The 23671-nt window shown below is 37.9% G+C and overlaps 1 protein-coding gene and 1 pseudogene across 9 annotated transcripts in view; both read left to right on the top strand.

The window, feature by feature from the left end:
• The window catches only part of RABGAP1L (RAB GTPase activating protein 1 like), a 709048-nt gene that overhangs the window by 398913 nt on the left and 286464 nt on the right, over positions 1 to 23671 (top strand). For all 9 annotated transcript variants that reach the window (XM_074390018.1, XM_010336102.3, XM_074390015.1 and 6 more), the window contains one exon: positions 22034 to 22108. In XM_074390018.1, the coding sequence (XP_074246119.1) occupies positions 22034 to 22108 (75 nt within the window). The remainder of the gene's footprint in view (positions 1 to 22033; positions 22109 to 23671) is intronic.
• On the top strand, positions 10722 to 22027 carry LOC141582254 (nucleophosmin pseudogene; annotated as a pseudogene).

Below are 23671 nucleotides of genomic sequence, written 5' to 3'. Positions count from 1 at the left end.
AAAAATAAATTTTAGCAACCCAAAGTTGAAAAGCTTCACTTATATGGGGGTTGATGTGTGTGTGTGTTTGGGGTTAACGTCTTACTCTTTACTCACAAGACTTCAGAATCATTTCTCATATTTGTTAGTATCATTACAGTCATACAGAAAGATTATTTTGGATTTTTTTGGTCCCCTTTGCTATACTTATTGATAGGATAGACTTTGTGAGTCAGAGCTCACCTGAAAAGATATAATGTGATTTTAAAATACAGATTTTATTCTGAGACTGTAACAATGAAAAGGTCAGGTTTGTGAAGCTAGAGTCCTGGAAAGAGAATGAGTGATTTATAATGCTCTTCAGAGTGCCTGAACAGATTTTTTAATTTCTTCATGGTCTTAGTCCCATAAGAGCGTTTCTTGAAACAGCTTTGTAGTTTCTGTGGAGCCTATAGTCTTTCAACTGAAGGGCTAGTTGAAGCCATCATGCCATTACTAGGATATAAAAGAGAAAGGGTGGGATTATGAGGATGATGAAAATGGATGAAATTAGAATAAAGGGATTGGTGTGGAGTGTAAGGGTTTGATTTTAGTCACTCTTTTTAAAAAACATTGCTCTTTGAGGAGGAAAAGGAAGGTAAGATTACTTTCTAAAATAGAACATAAAGGAAGGTAAGATTGCTTTCTAAAATAGAAAAAAAAAATACAACTAATCTGCAAAGACAAAACACAGGGAACCTTCAAATAAAATTCTATTTATGGTGCCTCCTGAATTATTATTTTTTTCCACATTCGAGATCTATTTCTGTGCTAGATTCAAATGGCTTACGTATCCTAGACAAAAACTCGTAGTTATTCCTGAATGGATTATTTTATGTTACAGAATTACAGGAATTTATCTCCTGGTTATTAATGGTTGTGCAGTTGACAATATCTTTATAACTGAAGTCTCCTCTTCCCACACCTTTAAAGCCTTTTCTTTAACCAGACCCCTTTGTCCTTTCTCCCTAGAAATCATGTGAATCTAAATTGCCCTCCTCCTCCGTCCCATCTGTCCAAATCTTAGTTGCCCATCTCCCTTATAAAGCTTGTTCTACCCTCTACCCACAGTGATTTACTGATTAGAACAAATCCAGAGATCAAATGTATAATGTGAGGATGATAGTTAATAAAATTGTATTGTATTAGGGATTTTTCTTAAATAAGTAGATTTTAGATGCTCTTGTTACACAAACAAAAAAAATTAGTATATGAGATGATAGATGTGTTAATCTGCTTCACTGTAGTAACCATTTTACTATAAATATGTATCCCAGGCCGGGCATGGTGGCTCACGTCTGTAATCCCGGCACTTTGGGAGGCCGAGGCAGGTGGATCATGAGATCAAGAGATTGAGACCATACTGGTCAACATGGTGAAACCCTGTCTCTACTAAAAATAAAAAAAATTAGCTGGGCATGGTGGTGCGTACCTGTAATCCCAGCTACTCAGGAGGCTGAGGCAGGAGAATTGCCTGAACCCAGGAGGCGGAGGTTGCGGTGAGCCAAGACCGTGCCATTGCACTCCAGCCTGGGTAACAAGAGTGAAACTCCATCTCAAGAAAAAAAAAAAAAAAAAAAAAAATGTATCCCATAACATTGTGTTGTAAACCACAAATATATACAATAAAATTTATTTTTAAAATATTTTTAAAATTTAGATTATTTTGTATCATATATATTTTTAATTATACTTTAAGTTCTGGGATACATGTGCAGAACGTACAAATTTGTTACATAGGTATATACCTGCCATGGTGGTTACTGCACCCATCAACCTGTCATCTACATTAGGTATTTCTCCTAATGCTATCCCTCCCCTAGCCCCTTACCCACAATAGGCCCTGGCATGTGATGTTCCCCTCCCTGTGTCCAAGTGTTCTCATTGTTCAGCTCCCACTTATAAACGAGAACTTGTGGTGTTTGGTTTTCTGTTCCTGTGTTAGTTTGCTGAGAATGATGGTTTCTAGTTTCATCCATGTCCCTGCAAAGTACATGAACTCATGCTTTTTTATAGGTGCACAGTATTCCATGGTGTTTATGTGCTACATTTTCTTTATCCAGTCTATCATTGGTGGACATTTGGGTTGGTTCCAAGTTTTTTTGCTATTGTGAATAGTGCTGCCATAGCATATGTGTGCATGTGTCTTTATAGTAGAATGATTTATAATCCTTTGGGTTATATACCCAGTAATAGGATTGCTGGGTGAATTGGTATTTCTGGTTCTAGATTGTTGAGGAACTACCACACTGTCTTCCACAATGGTTGAACTCATTTACACTCCCACCAACAGTGTAAAAGCATTTCTATTTCTCCACATCCTCTCCAGCATCTGTTGTTTCCTGACTTTTTTATATTAAAGATGATATTTTAATATTGTTTAATTTTTTTATTGTTATACTTTAAGTTCTTGGGTACATGTGCAGAATATGTAGGTTTGTTAGTTAGATATACACGTGCCATGGTGGTTTGCTGCATGCATCAACCCATCATCTACATTAGCTGTTTTTTCTAATGCTATTCCTTCCCTAACTCCCCCACCTCCCAACAGGGCCCCAATGTGTGTGATGTGCCCCTCCTTGTGTCCATGTGTTCTCATTGTTCAACTCCCACTTATGAGTGAGAACATGAAGTGTTTGGTTTTCTGTTCTTGTGTTAGTTTGCTGAGAATGATGGTTTCCAGCTTCATCTGTGTCCCTGCAAAGGACATGAACTCATCCTTTTTTATGGCTGTATAGTATTCCGTAGTATATATGTGCCACATTTTTTTAATTCAGTCTGTCATTGATGGGCATTTGGGTTGGTTTCAAGTTTCTGTTATTGTAAACAGTGCTGCAGTAAACATATGTGTGCACGTGTCTTTATAGTAGAATGATTTATAATCCTTTGGATATATACCCAATAATGGGATTGCTGGATCAAATGGTGTTTCTAGTTCTAGATCCCTGAGGAATTGCCACACTGTCTTCAACAATGGTTGAACTAATTTACACTCCCAACAATGGTACAAAAGCATTCCTATTTCTCCACATCCTCTCCAGCATCTGTTGTTTTCTGACTTTTTAATGATTGCCATTCTAACTGATATGAGATGGTGTCTTATTGTGGTTTTGATTTGTATTTCTCTAATAACCAGTGATAATGAGCTTTTTTTCATGTTTGTTGGCTGCATAAATGCCTTCTTTTGAGAATTGTCTGTTTATGTGCTTTGCCCACTTTTGGATTTTTTTTTTTTCTTGTAAATTTGTTTAAATTTCTTGTAGATACTGGATATTAGACCTTTGTCAGATGGATAGATTGCAGAAATTTTCTCCCATTCTGTAGGTTGCCTGTTCACTCTAATTTCTTTTGCTGTGCAGAAGCGCTTTAGTTTAATTAGATCCCATTTGTCATCTTTGGCTTTTGTTGCCATTGCTTTTGGTGTTTTAGTAATGAAGTCTTTAACCATGCCTATGTCCTGAATGGTATTGCCTAGGTTTTCTTCTAGGGTTTTTATTGTTTTAGGTCTTATGTTGAAGTATTTGATCCATCTTGAGTTAATTCTTGTATAAGATGTAAGGAAGGGGTCCAGTTTCAGTTTTCTGCATGTGGGTAGCCACTTTTCCCAACACCATTTATTACATAGGGAATCCTTTCCCCATTGCTTGTTTTTGTCAGGTTTGTCAAAGATCAGATGGTTGTAGATGTGTGGCATTATTTCTGAGGCTTCTGTTTTGTTCCATTGTCTATATATTTGTTTTTGGCACCAGTACCATGCTGTTTTGGTTCCTGTAGCCTTGTAGTATAGTTTGAAGTCAGGTAGCGTGATGCCTCCAGCTTTGTTTTTTTTGCTTAGGATTGTCATGACTATAAAGGTTCTTTTTTGGTTCCATATGAAATTTAGAGTAGTTTTTTTCCAGCTCTGTGAAGAAAGTCAATGGTAGTTTGATGAGGATAGCATTGAATCTATAAATTACTTTGGGCAGTATGGCCATTTTCATGATATTGATTATTCCTAACCATGAGCATGGAATGTTTTTCCATTGGTTTGTGTCCTCTCTTCTATCCCTGAGCAGTGGTTTGTAGTTCTCCTCAAAGAGGTTCTTCACATCCCTTGTGAGTTGCATTTGTAGGTATTTTATTCTCTTTGTAGCAATTGTGAATGGGAGTTCTCTCATGATTTGGCTCTCTGTCTATTATTGGTGTATAGGAATGCTTGTGATTTTTGCACATTGATTTTATATCCTGAGACTTTGCTGAAGTTACTTATCAGCTTAAGGAGATTTTAGGCTGAGACGATGGGGTTTTCTAAATATACAATCATGTCATCCACAAACAGAGGCAATTTGACTACCTCTCTTCCTATTTGAATACCCTTTATTTCTTTCTCTTCCCTAATTGCCCTGGCCAGAACTTCCAAAACTATGTTGTATTGAAGTGGTGAGAGAAGGCATCCTTGTCCTGTGTTGGTTTTCAAAGCGAGTGCTTCCAGCTTTTGCCCATCCAGTATGATATTGGCTGTGGGTTTGTCATAAGTAGCTCTTATTATTTTGAGTTACATTCTGTCAATACCTAGTTTATTCAGAGTTTTTAGCATGAAGAGGTGTTGAATTTTATTGAAGGCCTTTTCTGCGTCTGTTGAGCTAATCATGTGGTTTTTGTCATTGATTCTGTTTATGTAATGGATTGCGTTTATTGATTTGTGTATGTTGAATCTGCCTTGCATCCCAGGAATGAGGCCAACTTGATCATGGTGGACAAGCTTTTCAATGTGCTGCTGCCCATTTGCCAGTATTTTATTGAGGATTTTTGCATTGATTTTCATCAGGAATATTGGCCTGAAATTTTCTTTTTGTGTGTGACTCTGCCAGATTTTGGTATCAGGATGATGCTGGCCTCATAAAATGAGTTAGGAAAGAGGACATTTTTTTCTGTTGTTTGGAATAGTTTCAGAAGTAATGGTAGCAGGTCCTCTTTGTACCTCTGGTAGAATTCAGCTGTGAATCTGTCTGGTCCTGGGCTTCTTTTTTTTTTTTTTGGTTGGTAGGCTGTTAATTACTACCTCAATTTCAGAACTTGTTATTGGTCTACTCAGGGATTCGACTTCTTTCTGGTTTAGTCTTGGGAGGGTATATGTGTCCAGAAATTTATCACTTTTCCTAGATTTTCTAGTTGATTTGTGTAGAGGTATTTATAGTATTGTCTGATGGTAGTTTGTATTTCTGTGGGAACAGTGGTGATATCCCCTTTATCATTTTTTATTGGATCTATTTGATTCTTCTCTCTTTTGTTCTTTATTAGTCTGGTTAGCAGTCTATCTATTTTTTAATCTTTTTAGAAAACCAGCTCCTGGATTCATTGATTTTTTGAAGAGTTTTTTGTGTCTCTATTGGCTTTAGTTCTTTTTTGAACTTACTTGTTTTTTGTCTTTTGCTAGCTTTTGAATTTGTTCACTCTTGCTTCTCTAGTTCTCTTAAGTGTGATGTTAGGGTGTCTATTTTAGGTATTTCCTGTTTTCTCTTGTGGGCATTTAGTGCTGTAAATTTCCCTTAAACACTGCTTTAGCTGTGTCCCAGAGATTCTGGTATGTTGTATCTTTGTTCTCATTAGTTTCAAAGAACTTAATTATTTCTGCCATAATTTTGCTACTTACCCAGTAAACATTCAGGAACAGGTTGTTTAGTTTCCATGTAGCTGTCTGGTTTTGAGTGACTTTTCTAATCCTGAATTCTAATTTGATTGCACTGTGGTCTGAAAGACTATTACGATTTCAGTTCTTTTGCATTTACTGATGAGTGTTTACTTCCATTTATGTAGAGGTATTTATACCTCTACATAATTTTAGAATAAATGTGATGTGGTACTGAGAAGAATGTATATTCTGTTGATTTGGGTGGAGAGTTCTGTAGATGTCTATTAGGTCCACTTAATAGAACTCCAGAGCTGAGTTCAAGTCCTGAATATCCTTGTTAATTTTGTGTCTCATTGATCTGTCTAATATTGACAGAGAGGTGTTAAAGTCTCCCACTGTTACTGTGTGGGAGTCTAAGTCTCTCTGTAAGTGTCTAAGAACTTGCTTTATGAAGCTGAGTCCTCCTGTATTGGGTGCATATATATTTAAGATAGTTAGCTCTTCTTGTTTCATTGATCTCTTTACCATTATGTAATGTCATTGTTTAGTTTTTTTTTTTTTTTTTTGATCTTTGTTGGTTTAAAGTGTTTTATCAGAGATTAGGATTGCAACTCCTGCTTTTTTTGCTTTTTATTTGCTTGGTAAATCTTCCTCCATTTTTTTATTTTGAGCCTATGTATGTCTTTGCATGTGAAATGGGTCTCCTGAATACAGTACACTTATGGGTCTTGACTCTGTCCAATTTGCCAGTCTTTGTTTTTTAATTGAGGCATTTAGCCCATTTACATTTAAGGTTAACATCGTTGTGTGTCAGTCTGATCCTGTCATTATGATCCTAGCTGGTTATTTTGTCTGTTAGTTGATGCAATTTCTTCATAGTGTGGATGCTCTTTACAATTTGGTATGTTTTTGCAGTGGCTGGTACTGGTTGCTCTTTTGCATATTTAGTGCTTCCTTCAGGAGCTCTTGTAAGGCAGGCTTGGTGGTGACAAAATCTTTCAGCATTTCCTTGTTTGTAAAGGATTGTATTTCTCCTTCACTTATGAAGCTTATTTTGGCTGGATATGAAATTCTGGGTTGAAAATTCTTTTCTTTAAGAGTGTTGAATATTGGCCCCCACTCCCTTCTGACTTTTAGGCTTTCTGCTGAGAGATCTGCTGTTAGTCTGATGGGCTTCTCTTTGTGGGTAACCCAATCTTTCTCTCTGGCTGCCCTTAACAATTTCTCCTTCATTTCAGCCTTGGTGAATCTGACAATTATGTGTCTTGGGGTTGCTCTTTTCAAGGAGTATCTTTGCGGTGTTCTCTGTACTTCCTGAATCTGGAGAGGCAGTCTGGCTATGGCGGCTTTGCAGAGCTGTAGTGGGCCCTGACCAGGTTGAACTTCGTAGAGGCTTTGTTTACACTGTGAAGGGAAAACCACCTACTCAATCCTCAGTAATGGTGGGTGCCCCTCTCCCAACTAAACTTGAGCATCCCAGGTCAACTCCAGACTGCTGTGCAAGCTGTGAGAATTTCAAGCCAGTGGATCTTATCTTGTTGGGCTTTGGAAGTGGGATCCGCTCAGCTAGACCACTCGGTTCCCCAGCTTCAGTCCCCTTTCCAGTGGAGTGAATGGTTCTGTCTTGCTGGCATCCCAGGCTCCACAGGGGCATGAAAAGAAAACTCCTGCAGCCAGCTCAGTATCTGCCCAAAGGGCCACCCAGTTCTGTGCTTGAAACCCAGGGCTCTAGTGGTGTAGGCACCTGAAGGAATCTCCTGGTCTGCAGGTTGTGAAGACGATGGGAAAAATGTAGTGTCTGAATCGGAATGCACTGTTCCTCAATGCACAGTCCCTCACAGCTTCTGTGGCTAGGGGAGGGAGTTCTCTGACTGTCCCAGGTGAGGCAATGCCCTACCCTGCTTTGGCTCACCCTACATAGTCTGCATCCACTGTTTAACCAGTCCCAGTGAGATAAGCCAGATACCTCAGTTGGAAATGCAGAAATCACTTGCCTTCTGCGTTGATCTTGCTAGGAGCTGCAGACCAGAGCTGTTCCTATTTGGCCATCTTGCCAGCCCTATGTATCACATTTGAACAATATCTGATTAATTTCATTTACATCTTTTCTGCATTGTGTTCAGTCTTTCAGTCTATGTGACATTTTCTTTGTCCTAGAGAGCCAAATGTAGTACTAATCACATTGTGTCAATATAAGTAGCTCTGTGAACTTGACGAGTATGTTAATTCAGATCCTCTGAGAAGCCTGTCACAAGGATAGGATTAAGTGTGTAATAAATGTATTATGGGAAATGCTTGTAAGAGAAAACTGGGAAGGAGCTGGGAGAGGCCAGAAGAGCCATTGGACCACAACCGAAGTCTGACTCCAAGGGAAGAAAGGAAAGTTAAATCTAAATATTGTAGGTTGTAGTTTACTTCTAAGGAACATTTGAAAAGACCAATAGTGAGTCATCAGCTAAAGTTATCAATTAGGTTCCACTTCTTCAGAAGCTGGCTCACCTTAATATTCCTGCTGTATCCAGTAACAGCTCATGGGAAGCTCATGGGAACTGTGGCCTTGGTGCAAACACAGGAATGATTTTACAGCAGAGCAGTCAGTTGGGCCCTCGTTCAATGATAGCCTCTTTTGTTGGAGACCTGATGTGTATTTTTATGGCCAGAATACAGATATTTTAGATGAAATTTGGATGCATATAAGCCCTACAAGAGCATTCTATTTCTATCACTTATTCTGTGAAGTACTTTTATTCATAAAACCTTTTTGGGCTACATTCCTTAGGGCAGGGCTATTGCTTTTCTTTATTTTGTTGAGTTCCTGAGTGGTATCCTATATCAGAACCTATTTAAAAATCAAAAGCCCAAGAATGTAAACTAAACACAGAGTGATTTACCATATTCAGGTAGTAGTTTACTTGTAATGGGGACATTACAATTTTTTTTAAAAAAGGAATATGGTGTTCTAGTTGTTTTACATTTCCATTTCTTTAAAAAAAAAAAAAGTATGTTAATTCGCTTTTAAATTGTTGCCAAAGGCCTTTTTTGTTCTTTACAGTGTTACATAAAAGGAAACTTACATATAGGAATTTTGCCAGCTGTGTTAGATAAGAAAATTTCTTTGTGAGTGAATATTTGTGAGTACATCTAGCTTTCTACATTTATTGTCTCCAGTGTTTATTTCACTTCAGTGAATCTATTTTTAGAACTTACGTTGATACTATCTTTTTCCTCGGCATATAGGACAAATGTAATAACCTTTTTTAAACTCGTTTTTTTATTATTAGATTCAACAGACAAAATGATACTGTCAAATTTAATTATACACGTATTTCTGGATTTCTGTATTTTTTTTAACAGTCTCAAACGCCTAAAAGCTGCAAGTACAGAATTTTGTTTTCCTAAACTGTTTGAGAATGATTTGCTAACATGATGCCTCATCACCTTCAAATACTTTAGGACGTGTTTCTTATAAACAAGGATATTCTTCTAAGTAATCATAATGCAATATCCAAATCAGTATCACCTGATCTGTAGACATCATTGAGTTTTTACTAATCATCCAAATGTTCTTGACAGGATAGAAAAGGGATCCAGTTGAGAATCACTCATTTCATTAAGTTGTCATGTCTTTGTAATTCCCTTCAATCTGAAACTGTTTCTCATTCTTTCCTTTGCTTTCTTGACCTTGATGTTTTTGAAGATTACAGACCATTTTTTGGAATATCGCTTAATTTGGGTATGTCTGATGTTTTGTCATGGTTAGATTCAGGTTATACATCTTTGGCAGGAACAACACAGAAAGAACCATCTGTTCTTATTTCTTCTGCTCAGGTAATATGTATACAGTTTCATTTTTTCCCCTTTTTGGTGATGATCAGTTTGATCATATAAATAAGGTGTGTCTACCAGGCTATTCCACTATGAAATTATACTTTTACCCATTGTAATTAATAGGTATTTTGTACAGAAATTTTTTTTTTTTTGAGACGGAGTTTCGCTCTTGCTACCCAGGCTGGAGTGCAATGGCCTGATCCCGGCTCACCGCAACCTACGCCTCCTGGGTTCAGGCAATTCTCCTGCCTCAGCCTCCCAGTAGCTGGGACTACAGGCCGCGCCACCATGCCCGGGTAATATTTTGTGTTTTTAGTAGAGATGGGGTTTCACCATGTTGACCAGGATGGTCTCGATCTCTTGACCTCATGAGCCACTCGCCTCAGCCTCCCAAAGTGCTGGGATTACAGGCGTGAGCCACCACACCCGACCACAGAGATATTTTTAACTATGTAATTGCCCCATTTCTCATCAGACTTTCAATGTATTCATTTTTATGCTATTATGTCAATATAGACTCACAAATTTTCATTTTATTCAATGGATTGTATTTCCTTGCTATCATTACTTGTTTTGGTGTTCAAATTGTCACCATATTGTCCAGTGTGAAGACTTCAAGCTTGTTTCTGTGTCCTTTTAATATATTGTCACCCTTTGAGCCTTGACTTTCTTTATGGCTTAAAAAGGTATTCCAGGCTTATTTCTCTGTCCCAGCTCTAGAGTTAGATATTTCTCTGAAGAGCCTTGTTTCCTTTAGTCAAAATATTAAGAAATCAAGATCGTCCCTGGTGTGATTTCATCCTGCATGACTGTTCTTTTGAGCAGTGGTCGTTTATCTCCATTCGCCTTCTCTCCCACCTAAGTGCATGCTGCCACCTGATGGAAGATTCGATGGACGTGGACATGAACGCCCTGAGGCCCCAGAACTATCTTTTCAATTGTGAACTAAAGGTCAACAAAGATTATCACTTTAAGGTGGATAATGATGAAAATGAGCACCAGTTGTCTTTAAGAAGTTTCATTGTAGGAGCTGGTGCAAAGGATGAATTGCACATTGTTTTTTGTTTTTTGGGTTTTTTTTTGTTTTTTTTTTTTTTTTTGAGACGGAGTTTCACTCTTGTTACCCAGGCTGGAGTGCAATGGCGCGATCTCGGCTCACCGCAACCTCCGCCTCCTGGGTTCAGGCAATTCTCCTGCCTCAGCCTCCTGAGTAGCTGGGATTACAGGCACGTGCCACCATGCCCAGCTAATTTTTTGTATTTTTAGTAGAGACGGGGTTTCACCATGTTGACCAGGTTGGTCTCGATCTCTCGACCTTGTGATCCACCCGCCTCGGCCTCCCAAAGTGCTGGGATTACAGGCTTGAGCCAACGCGCCCGGTGATTTGCACATTGTTGAAGCAGAGGCAATGAATTACAAAGCCAGTCCAATTAAAGCAACACTGGCAACTTTGAAAATTTCTGTATAGCCAACAGTTTCTCTTGGGGGCTTTGAAATTACACCACCAGTGGTCTTATGATTGAAGTGTGGTTCAGGGCCAGTGCATATTAGTGGACAACACTTAGTAGCTGTGGAGGAAGATGCAGTCAGAATATGAAGAGGAGGAGAATGTGAAACTCTTAAGTATATCTGGAAAGCAGTCTGCCCCCGGAGGCGATGGCAAGGTTTCACAGAAAAAAGTAAAACTTGCTGCTGCTGCTGATGATGATGGTGAAGATGATGATGATTATTTTAACTGAAGAAAAAGCACCAGTGAAGAAATCTATATAAAATACTCCAGCCAAAAATGTACAAAAGTCAAATCAGAATGGAAAAGACTCAAAACCATCATCAACACCAAGATCAAAAGAACAAGAATCTTTGAGAGAAAAAAAAAAAAAAAAAAAAAAAAAACAGGATAAAACTCCTAAAACACCAAAAAGACCTAGTTCTTTCGAAGACATTCAAGCAAGCAAGTATGGAAAAAGGTGGTTCTCTTCCCAAAGTGGAAGCCAAGTTCATTAAATATATGAACAATTGCTTCCGGATGACTGTGTAGGAGGCTTTTCAAGATCTCTGACAGTGGAGGAAGTCTCTTTAAGAAGATAATTTAAACAATTTGTTAAAAATTTTCTGTCTTGTTTCATTTCTGTAACAGTTGATATCTGGCTGTCTTTTTTATAATGCTGAGTGAGAACTTTCCCTACCGTGTTTGATAAATGTTGTCCAGGTTCTATTGCCAAGAATGTGTTATCCAAAATGCCTGTAGTTTTTAGAGATGGAACTCCACCCTTTGCTTCATTTTAAGTATGTATGGAATATTATGATAGGACATAGTAGTAGTGGTGGTCAGATGTGAATGGAAATGGCGGGGAGACAAAAATATACGTGTGAAATAAAACTCAGTATTTTAATAAAGTAAAAAAAAAAATCAAGATCTGGATAGTAAATGTGTTTATTGTTATAGTGGGGTCATTGCCTGGCTTATTGTATAGAACTAAGGAATATATATGTGTACATATATGTGTGTGTGTGTGTGTGTGTGTGTGTGTGTGTGTGTGTGCATCCAAACATACATTTGCATCTATATTTTTTCTTTTTTATTAATACATAATTCACATACCATAACATTCACCCCTTTAAAATGTACAATTCAAGCCAGGCGCAGTGGCTTATGCCTGTAATCCCAGCACTTTGGGAGGCTAAGGCGGGTGGATCATCTGAGCTCAGGAGTTTGAGACCACCCTGGTCCAACATGATGAAACCCCATCACTACTAAAAATACAAAAATTTAGCCAGGCATGGCGGTGTGCACCTATAATCACAGCTACTCGGAAGGCTGAGGCAGGAGAGTCATTTGAAATTGGGAGGAGGAGGTTGCAGTGAGCCGAGATCGTGCCATTACACTTTAGCCTGGGTGACAGACAGACTCCAACTCAAAAAATAAAATATAATAAAATAAAATAAAATAGCAAAATAGTAAAGTAAAATAAAATGTACAATTCAGTGAGTTTTAGTGTTTACAAGGTTGTGAAACAATTACCACTGTTTTATTCCAGAACATTTCCATCAGTCCAAAAAGAAACCCTGTACCCAATATAAGTCACTCACTCTTTATCACTTCTGCCCTCACCTCTTGGCAATCATTAACCTATATTGTTTTTATGGATTTGTCTGGTGGTGTTATTGTTTGTTGTGGTAGTTGTTTGATTGGTTGCTGACTTTTGTGTACTAATTCTGTAGAGTTTGTATTCTTTGTTATGTGTGCCCACTGATGTCTCTGCTTGGTGGTCAGCTAATGATTGATTAGACATTTCCTTAAATTCCTGGAACCAGTAAGTTTACCAGTCTTTGCGAAAGAGTTCTGTATGTGTGTTTGAACATGCATTTCCATTACTCAACCATTAATTGAAAACTCTGTCCTGCCTCTTCACTTCCTGCTTGTGTAGAACTTCAGAGTGAGCCAGACGTGAGAATGTAGAGCTTTCTCAGGAGTTTCCTAAGCATGCATAAAGCCTTGAGCATGTACACAGCCCTCCACATGAACACTGCTCTTGAAGTTCTCAAAAATATATCTGAGTCTTTCAAAGCCTTAATGGATGTCTCATTCTCCAGCATTTCCTTTTAAGCTTTTTGATCAGTGTATTTGCTACAATTTTTGATTGTGTATAGTTATGAATACATAGTGATATTTTGATACATATTATGTAAAGTACTCAGATCATGGTAATTAGTGTTTCCATCTGAACTATTTGTCATTTCTTTGTGTTGAGAACATTCAATATTGTCCCTTGCAGCTATTTGAAACTATTTATTATTGTTAGCTATAGTCATCCTACAGTACTGTAGAACACTAGAACTTAGTTATCCTGTTTAGCTATAATTTTGTATCCTTTAACAAATCTCTCTCTCTCTCCACCCTCTTCTCCCTACCCTTCTAAACTTCTGGTATCCTCTCTTCTACTTCTTTCTTCTATGAGATCAACTTCTTTTTTAGCTTCTGCATATGAATGAGAACATGCAGTGTTTAGCTTTCTGTTCCTGGCTTGTTTTATTTAACATAATGTCCTCCTTTTTCATGTTGCCACAGATGACAGGATTTCATTCTTTTTTGTGGATTAAAGTATTCCATTTGGTATATATACCATATTTTCTTTATCCATTCATCTGTTGTTGGACACTTGGGTAGATTTCACGTTTTGGCTATTGTAAATGCTGCAGTGAACAAGAGAATGCAGCCATCTCTCCAACATCTTGATTTCCTTTCCTTTGGATAAATTCCCAGGAGTGGGATTGCTGGATCATATGGTAGTTCTATTTGTAGTTTTTAAAGGAAACTCCATACTGTTTCGATAGTCGTTTGCCCCAATTTATGTCTACCTCCTCAGACAGCCACAAAATTAAACAGTTGCCTGTAATTGTTTTTGACAAATGCCCCTGGGGCAAAGGCTTTTTGTATTGGATGAGTCTTGCAAGTGAAGTGTTCTAGGGAACCAGCATTCAGGTCAAATAATGATAATTCTCTGGAGAAAAAGGCTTAGCATTTTGCTGTCTCTGATGCCTGCCAGACTGCTTGTCATTGCAAATGCAAACTGTTAGTTTTCAAGGTTATTATGAAGCTGGAGGGTGGGAGATGACACCAAAGCAAGATAAAAATGCCACAAAGTTCCCTGTTCTTACCGAGATTCAGTTATTTTTCTGGAATAATTACCCTCCAGGCAGCTGGAGGTCTTTGGTCAATTTCCAGAGTTCTGAAAAAGTTGATTCTGATTATTTTTGTCATATTTCCTGCTATTGTGGAGGAGCTAATTTTTGGCATTTCTCACTCTGCCTTTTTGCTGATGTCACTGCCCGTATTTGTTTCTGTATATAACCATTTATGTTGAAAACTAAGGATTCATAGCAGTATTTTCAATTCTTCCAACACCAGAAGATTAATCTAGTGTTCTCCCTTCTTATATTTGTAACTTCCCTCTCTGACAGGGAGAAACGTAGCTCCCATTATCCTTAATATATTTATCTTTTTGAGCACGGTGTCTCCATGTAACCAATCTCCCATTACTGTTGCCAGTATTCTTGTGTGCAAATGCCCTCCTTACTATAGTAAGCTCTAACACCCTGTACCAGGATGTCACCCTATGTGAACTACTCCTCATCTTGTTATACATTGATTCTCCATTCTTAGCCACCCACTTCCTGCCCTGAGTGGCCTTGTCATTCTTTTTAGGGTCTGACATGCCTACTAATGAAGCTGAAGAACTCCCAGCACCATCCTACACTGTTGATCACTCCCTTGTTCTTCTAGCACTTTCTTCACTTGGCTCCTACTACTCTCTTTTTTTCTTGCAGTCTCTTTTGCTCATTCTTTTTCTTTTTCTCCACTTCTTAATTTCAGACTTTGGACATCTTTTTTTCTACCTACATTTATTACATTGGAGTCTCATTCAGTCCCATGGCTTAAATACCATGCATTCCTTGATAACTTCCAAATTTATATATTTGACCCCAACCTCTTCCTTGTACTTCAAGCTTATATATTCAATTGCCTATTTGATTTCTCTCCCAGAGCTCTAACAGATACCTCAAATGCAGCCTATGTAAAACTGAATGTTTGATCTTTCTCATAAAAGCTGCTCACCCTTGTTTCTTTTTTCTGTCTCAGCTAACAGCAACTCCATTCTTTCAATTGCTCAGTCCAGAAACATTGAATCTTTCTTTGATGCTCATTTCTTTCTTTTACACTACATGTTGAGTAGGTAATCCTGTTGCCTACCACCAGGAATAGCAATCCCAGAATATTAAGCCACACATGATTTGCAGGTGTTAGGGTTGCCAAGAAAAACTTGACTCATAGAGGCACTGGATGGAATGACACTGTAGTCACATAGAGAAGAGGCAGAACAAGATCAGCATCAGTAATGAGTATCAGTAGATCTTGTCTCACAGCCAAGGCAGGGAATGATCTGCACATACCCTTTTTGTGCTGCAAGTAACAAACCTTGTTCGTTCTCCACCAGGGGACAAAGGTAGCGGTGGGGTAAGCCAGGTGCCATATGACACACACTTAAGCAGAACAAAGAAGTATAAATCAAATTCAGAACAGGGAAAGATATTCCTAAACGAGGCAGTAATAAGCCCAGCACAGGCTGTGATGGATCCTGATATTCATAAAAGAAAATATTCCAGGCCTAAGGCATATTCTTTTGCAACCATGGAATGGTCAGCAGGTTGTACATGATTCCCTTGCCCAGCACCACACAACCAATTTTTTAGGAAACCTTATTGACTCCACCTTCAAAACATAGACAGAATCTAACTATTTCTCCCCATTTCACTGTAACTACCCTGGTCTCAGCTAACGTATCTCCTACCCGGTCACCCTGCTTCCAGTGGCTTTGTTTTTCATTTAATATAAAAGCCAAGATTCTTACAGTGATTTACCAGGCTGTAAACTCCATGTATGACTATTCTCTCTGTCATGCCTTCTGTCCCAGCCACACTGTAAGGCTTGCTCACACTTCAGAACCCTTGCTCTGGCTGTTCCCTCTGCCTGGAACACTCTTACCCCAGAAATCTACACAGCTTGCTTTTTACCTCTCTCAATCCCTTGTTCAAATGTTACTTTCTCAATATGTCCTGCCCTAACCACTCTGTTTTAAATTGGAACCTCTTTTCAGCCCAGCATTTTTCAGCCCTTTTTTCCACTTTATCACCATTGCACTTAGTTCCTTCAAAGATACTGTATAAATTATTTCTTTATTATGACCATTGTCTATCATCTTCCACTAGAAAATAAGCTATATGAGAGGAATTTTTTGGTCCATTTCGTTCATTGCTTGCCCTAGTCTTCCACATGGTAGATAATAAATATGTGTTGCCTCAGCGAAAGAAATGAAAGTTTAGGGAAGTCAGGTGATTCTGGTTAAGTGGCAGAGCTGGAATTTGAGATGTTTGGCATTCAGAACTACCATTAGAAAACTTTTAAGTAAATTTTTTAACAAACGGTGATTTTAAAGTACAATCAACAAGTTACTGCTCTGGGCTATATATTTAGGGGCTAGTTTTCTGATCTAGTCTATTCTAAGAACCTCATAATTGTATTGACTTTATGGGAAAATACGTGCTGAATTTCAAAGAAAAACTTGTAAAGAACTTTTAGAAAATGATCTGTTCATTACAGTGGACTATCTTTACTGAATACTAAAGTAATAAGAAAACATGTAATTGGTAATGGTTCTAAATGTTTGAGGAAAAAAGAGCATGAGGAATATTGAGTACTGAAAAATTTTAATAAAAACATTTAGTTAGAACCAAATTTTTAAATGTAAAATTGTAGTCTGGGAGTATACCTACATTAATATTTTATTGACTTAATTTTTCCAATGCTTGTGGCCCTTCCTAAAACTAATAATTCATTATTATAATCAATAGCAATTTGGATTTTATTAATTAAAAATACTTTGTTATGATTTTTATAGGCTAATACAGCAATAAACTCTTTTAGTTTAGTTCTGGGTATGGCCGTGTGTGTGTATATGTGTGTGTGTGTGTGTGTGTGTGTGTCTGTGTGTCTGTGTGTGTATCTGGTAAGATATACCATCATGCAACCTTTAACAGCATTTCAGTCAATAATGGATTGTGTGTACAATGGTGGTCCCATAAGATTATAATGGAGCTGAAGAACTCCTGTCACCCAGTGACATCATAGCATCATAACATCATAGTGCAACACGTTACTCACCTATTTGTGGTTATGCCGGTATAAAACCTACTGTGCTGCCAGCTGTAGAAAAGTATAGCATATACAATTGTGTACAGTAAATAATACTTGATAAGGACAATAAACAACTACACTACTAGTTTATATATTTAACTATACTGTAGTTTTTAATTGTTATCTTAGGATGTATTTCTTCTACTTATAAAATAACCATAAAACAGCCTGAGTTAGGTCTGTCAGAAGGTATCCAGAAGAAGGCATTTTTTTTTTTTTTTTTTTTTTTTTTTTGAGACAGAGTTTGGCTCTGTCACCCAGGCTGGAGTGCAATAGCACAATCTTGGCTCACTGCAACCTCCGCCTTCTGGGTTAATGCAAAATTCTCCTGCCTCAGCCTCCCAAGTAGCTGGGATTACAGACATGCACTACCACGCCCAGCTAATTTTTGTATTTTTAGTAGAGACAGAGTTTCACCATGTTAGTCAGGCTAGTCTTGAACTGCTAACCCTGCCTCGGCCTCCCAAAGTGCTGGGATTACAGGTGTGAGGCACCTTCTTGGCCTGGCCACGAAGACATTGTTATCACTGGAGGTGATATCTCCATGCATATTTTTGTTCCTGAAGACCTTTAATGGGACAAGATGTGAAGGTGGAAGACGGTGATATTGATGATCCTGACCCTGTATAGGCTTAGGCTAATGTGGGTGTTTGTGTCTTCATTTTTAATAAAACAGCTTAAAAAGTAAAAACAAATAAATGAAAAAATTTTAAGTAGAAAAATCTATAAAACAAGGATATAAAGAAAGAAAATATTAAAATATTTCTGTATAGCTGTACAGCTTAGTTTTACGCAGGGTATTACAAAAGTTAATGGGTTTTAAAAATTAAACGTTTATAAAATAAAGTTACAGAAGCTAAGATTAATTTGTCATCTAAGAATGATATTTTAAAAATAGATTCATTGTAGCCTAGTGTACAGTATTTATAAAGGCCACATTGGTGTACAGTAATATTCCAGGGCTCCACATTCACCCACTGTCACTCACTGACTCACCCAGAGCAACTTCCAGTCCTGCCAGATGCATTGTCAGTAAGTGCCCTATACAGGTGTGCCATTTGTAATCTTTTATACCACATTTTTCAGTTACTCAAATAATTATCATACTGTTATATAAAACTGTAGCACATACATTGTGTCCTGTAGCAACGCAGTAAAGAATTGCCGTAAGCATGAATAGCAGGTACCCTAACATGCTGTACAAGTTTATAGCTCGGAAGCAATAGGCTATACAGTATAGGCTACGTGCATAATAAGCTATGTCATCTAAGTTTATAGAAATACTCTTTATGATGTTCACATAACAAAATTGCCTAATGACACATTTCTCAGAACATATGCCAGTCATTAAGGGTGGAATGCCTGTGTACATATGTATATATACTCACATACACACACACATAGTTGATCCTCATTATTTACAGATTCCGTATTTGCAAATTCACCTACGTGCTAAAATATATTTGTAACCACAAAATCAATACTCTCAATACTTTTGTAGTTATTCACTGATATGTGAATATGCAGTGTCTAAAATTTTAGTCACCTGATGCACACATTTCAAGCTCAGGTGGAAAAGTTGATGCTCTCCCTTCTTATTTCATCTCTTACACTGCAAACAAGTATTCTTTTGCAATATACTTATTGCCATGCTTTTTGTATTTTTTGTGCTTCTTGGTGATTTTTCTGTTTGAAGTGGTCCCTAGGTGTAGTGCTGAAATGCTGTCCCATGTTTCTAGGGACTAGGAGGCTGTGATGTGCCTTGCAGAGAAAATACACGTTGCATAAGATTCATTGAGGCATGAGTTAAAGTAATGTTGGCCATGAGTTCAATATTAATGAATCAACAATATATATTAAATAAGGTATCTTTAAACAGAAATACCCTTAAAACAACTTTGTATATTGATTGGTTGCTGAAAATGTTGTGACCAGCGGTTCTCAGGAGCCCAACCCTCTATTATCCCTAGGGGCAGTAATTCAGTATTTGCTTATTCAGTGTTGGGGCACCTTTGTAGAATGTAATTACTAAGAACAATGAGAATTGATTGTATATATTTGTACACAGTTTGTGCAGTTTGTATAATTTGTACAATTATCCCCCAAAATAGTTGTCATTTGTTATCTACTTCACTGTTTTAATCTTAAACTCTAATGAAGGCTTGAGATGTGTCTTCAGTATATTTGTATTCTGGAGAAATCACCTAAATTGAAATCTTAACACACACCATTGAACAGATGATTACTAACGAGTAATTTTTAAAATATTTTAACTAATTTTTAAAATTATGTAATACACATTCAAATGAATAAAATAATTTATTATTTGAAAAAACAATAGCAGAAGTAACGTCCTTGAACCTACAACATAGGAAATACTACAATATTTTTTAATACCTTTCAAGTGCTCCTTTTAGATCCAGTCTTTCCCTACCAGAGTCAACCACTCTAGTGAATTTTGTGATGATGGTTATTTCTCTGCATTCTTTAACTAAAGTCATTTCTCTGATTAGTTTATGAATATTTATTAAATGCAGATTAAAAAGAAAAATTGGCCTTTTATAGTTAGGTTTTTATACTCATTCACCTGAGTGTTATGAGATCCAGAGACCAAATAGTGACAGTGGCTAAATGCCTGGGCTCTGGACTGGACTGCCAGAGTTTGAATTCTACCTCTGCTGCATTCTAGCTGGAACAAATTATTTAACGTACCTTGAACTAAGTATTTAATTTTTTAGTGCCTTCATTTTGTTTTGTTTCATTTCTTTTTTTTTCTGAGACAGAGTCTCACTGTGTCACCCAGGTTGGATTGCAGTGGCGTGATCTCGACTCACTGTAATCTCTGCCTTCTGGGTTCAAGCAATTTTCCTGCCTCAGCCTTCTGAGTAGCTGGGATTACAGACATGCACCACCATGCCCAGCTAATTTTTGTATTTTTAGTAGAGATAGGGTTTTACCATGTTGGCCATGGTTAGCCAGGCTGGTCTCCATCTCCTGACCTCAGGTAATCCACCCACCTTGGCCTCCCAAAGTGCTTGGATTACAGGCATTAGTGACTGCGCTTGGCCTTAGCTTCTTTCTTTCTTTATTTTTAATTTTTAATTTTTTGAGACAGAGTCTCTCTCTGTCACTAGGCTGAAATGCAGGGGTGACATCTCCACTCACTGCAACCTCCACATCCCAGGTTCAAGCGATTCTCCTGCCTCAGCCTCTCCAGTAGCTGGAATTACAGGCGCGCACCACCACACCTGGCTAATTTTTATATTTTCAGTAGAGACAGGGTTTCACCATGTTGGCCAGGATGATCTGGATCTCTTGACCTTGTGATCCGCCTGCCTCAGCCTCCCAAAGTGCTGGGATTATAGGCGTGAGCCACTGAGCTCAGCTGGCCTTAGCTTCTTTATCTATAAAATGAGGATAATAAGAGTACTTATTCCCAGAGGGGTGTTATAATGATTAAGTAAATTAGTATATGTAAATAAATGGAACAGTAGAGTAGTGATTACTAATAAATAAATGTTAATTATTTAACAGAGAAATTAATGCAAAGAATTCTTTGAAAGCCACTTGTATTCTTACAGTATATACTACATTAATCTTTCTTTAAATATTACTGTAATTTCTTTTAAACAACTAGTGTCTTGTCATTCTATGACCTCTTTTTACTTAGCTTATTGTGGCATTACTTAAAACTAGGCTTTCCTTGGTATCTCTTTGTGTCTCCCGGCTTATATGAGAACAGATCTCATTTTAGTTTGTAAATAAATTTATTCCACATATTTTTTACTTGGTTGTTCCTCTGACATACCCATTTAAGGGCTACTGCTGCCAAAAATTATCATCCGAAGGCTAATTTATGTGTTTTAGCCTCATGTTGGCATAAGTTCATTGTAGGTTATAGGTGAAACAGTTTATCCAACAAATGGCAAATTGCCTTATGTAAATATCAAGCTCCTGTTAAATAAAAAGGAGGTCTGCGTTAGTATTGTCTGTTCTCAGCATTGCTCTTCAATCTGTACTGAAAAAATCATGACAGTTCAATATTTACATTAGAAATTGGAGAAACACATGTCAGAATTAAAACTGGTGAACTTTGCCACTGTTAATCAATAGCAAGTAAATTGGCAAATATGTCAGTTATGTTAGCAGTACCAAGAAGCTGAATCGGAATGTTTTAGAAGTTTGACCTATTCTTGTACTCCCACATAGCAGCCTCTTTATCTTGTTAGAGAACATCTTTTTTTTTTTTTTTTTTTTTTTTGAGATGGAGTCTCACTCTGTAGCCCAGGCTAGAGTGCAGTGGCCTGATATTGGCTCACTGCAACCTCTGCCTCCCAGGTTCAAGCAATTCTCCTGCCTCAGCCTCCTGAGTAGCTGGGATTACAGGCACCTGCTACTATGCCCAGCTAATTTTCGTATTTTTGGTAGAGACTAGTTTCACCATGTTGGTCAGGTTGGTCTAGAACTCCTGACCTCAGGTGATCTGCCTGCCTCAGCCCCCCCAAAATGCTGGGATTACAGGCGTGAGCCATCATGCCCGGCCTATAATGGATCTTGTTAAATTAACTTAGGTCCTCTGAACATCTCTTTATTTCAAAATTCTAAAGAGGAACCTGGGATAAAGGGATACAGAGCTGCTTCAGAAAGTGTACAGTCTTTTGGGGATCTCCCTGTGCTAATGGTACACACATTCAAGTTGAAAGATCAGTGGAACGGTGGTGGACAGCCCAGGGACAGGAACAGGCAGGAGCCTGGTATGAGCAAACATTTAAGCTAAATTGGCGACTGTTTACAATATTTCTTTCTTTTTATTTCTTCTCTAGGCCTACTCTGTGTATGATGAAGACATCGGGTACTGTCAAGGGCAGTCTTTTCTTGCTGCTGTATTACTGCTGCATGTAAGTAACAGTCCATGCGATAAAATAGCACAGTGCTGCCAAGTGTATTTTACTTTCTGCTGGCTTTGTTCTTCCTTCTTATTTCCCATTTACCTGATGGAGATTACATATGGCATATTGTTTTAAAAACGGTACATTGGATGATAAAGTAAGAGATCTAGTGTCAAGAATAGGACAGCTTCTCAATAAAATTAATTTTGTTGACTAGAAAAGGATAAATTGCTTAATTTGATTTATTTTTTAACTAAAATCCTCTTGAATTAAAGAAGTCAGTGTAACTGCCCAAATATCAGGACCTGGATCATTCTGACACACTGCACGGTGACAAGGAAGTCCTTTATCATTTCTGTCATGTATTGTTATATGTCCTCTTTCCCGTCAGTCACCTTCATATGACAGATGATTTATTGAACATCAATTGTCAGGTACTGGGCTAGGAAGTGGGATTATAAGGATGATCATTTATAATTTGTGTTCTCAAAGACCTCATAGTCCAGGATGAGGCACAGATAATGTAGGCATGTACTTAATATTTTTTTCTCTTTTATGTTTCTTTATTTTTCTGATGACAAAAATAATATATACTCATTAAATAACTTATAGTATGCTAAGGGAAAGTGATACATAGGTAAAGAGAATAGAGAGGAGAATTACCCAAGCAAGCTCTGCCAGAACTTTCAGAAAATACTTTCCGGAGGGGGCAGCAGCTTTGTCAAGACATAAATGAGATTGGGGAAGGTTGAGAGGGGAAAGGGAGGGACTAAAGAATTATTGACAAAAGTCACAATATGAGAAAATGTATGGAAATAGGATAGGGCCCAGTATACAAAGGGACAAAGGGAACCGTATGAAATTACAGTTTACTATAGCAGTTGTACACAGGGAGTGGTATGAGGTAAAAATGGTAAGATGGGAAATTGTGAAGACTTTGTTATCATGTCAAAATGCAGGCTTTTTTTTTTTTTTTGAGACAGAGTCTTGCCCTGGCGCCAGGCTGTAGCACAGTGATGCGATCTCCACTCACTGCAACCAACGCCTCCCAGGTTCAGGCAGTTCTCCTGCCTCAGCTTCTCTAGTAGCTGGGATTACAGGCACGCGCCACCGCGCCCTGCTAATTTTTGTATTTTTTAGTAGAGACGGGGTTTCACTACGTTGGCCAGGATGGTCTCAATCTCTTGACCTTGTGATCCGCCTACCTCGGCCTCCCAAAGTGCTGGGATTACAGGCGTGAGCCACCGAACCTGGCCAAAAACGCAGGCTTTATTCTAGAGCTAATGAGGACCCATTGATCAGTTTGGAGCTAGGGAATAATAGAGTCATATGATCATTTTAGATCAATTCATTTCATACCTGTGTAAAGGGCAGAATTAAAGAAACAGACAGCAGCAGAGGAAGCAGTGAATAGTGTCAAATGTAACAGAGGCCAGGAGGTTTAAAAGGACAGCTTTTTTTTTTTTTTTTTTTTTTTTGAGGTTTAGCATTCTGGAAGTGAAGAGCAATTATGTTAGATTCATGGTCCTAATTCTGAAAACCTAATTCTAATTATAATAGCTTTATTATGAT

The sequence above is a fragment of the Saimiri boliviensis genome, chromosome 19, assembly GCF_048565385.1.
Source record: "Saimiri boliviensis isolate mSaiBol1 chromosome 19, mSaiBol1.pri, whole genome shotgun sequence".
NCBI lineage: Eukaryota > Metazoa > Chordata > Mammalia > Primates > Cebidae > Saimiri > Saimiri boliviensis.
This window is presented reverse-complemented; position numbering and strand designations above follow the sequence as displayed.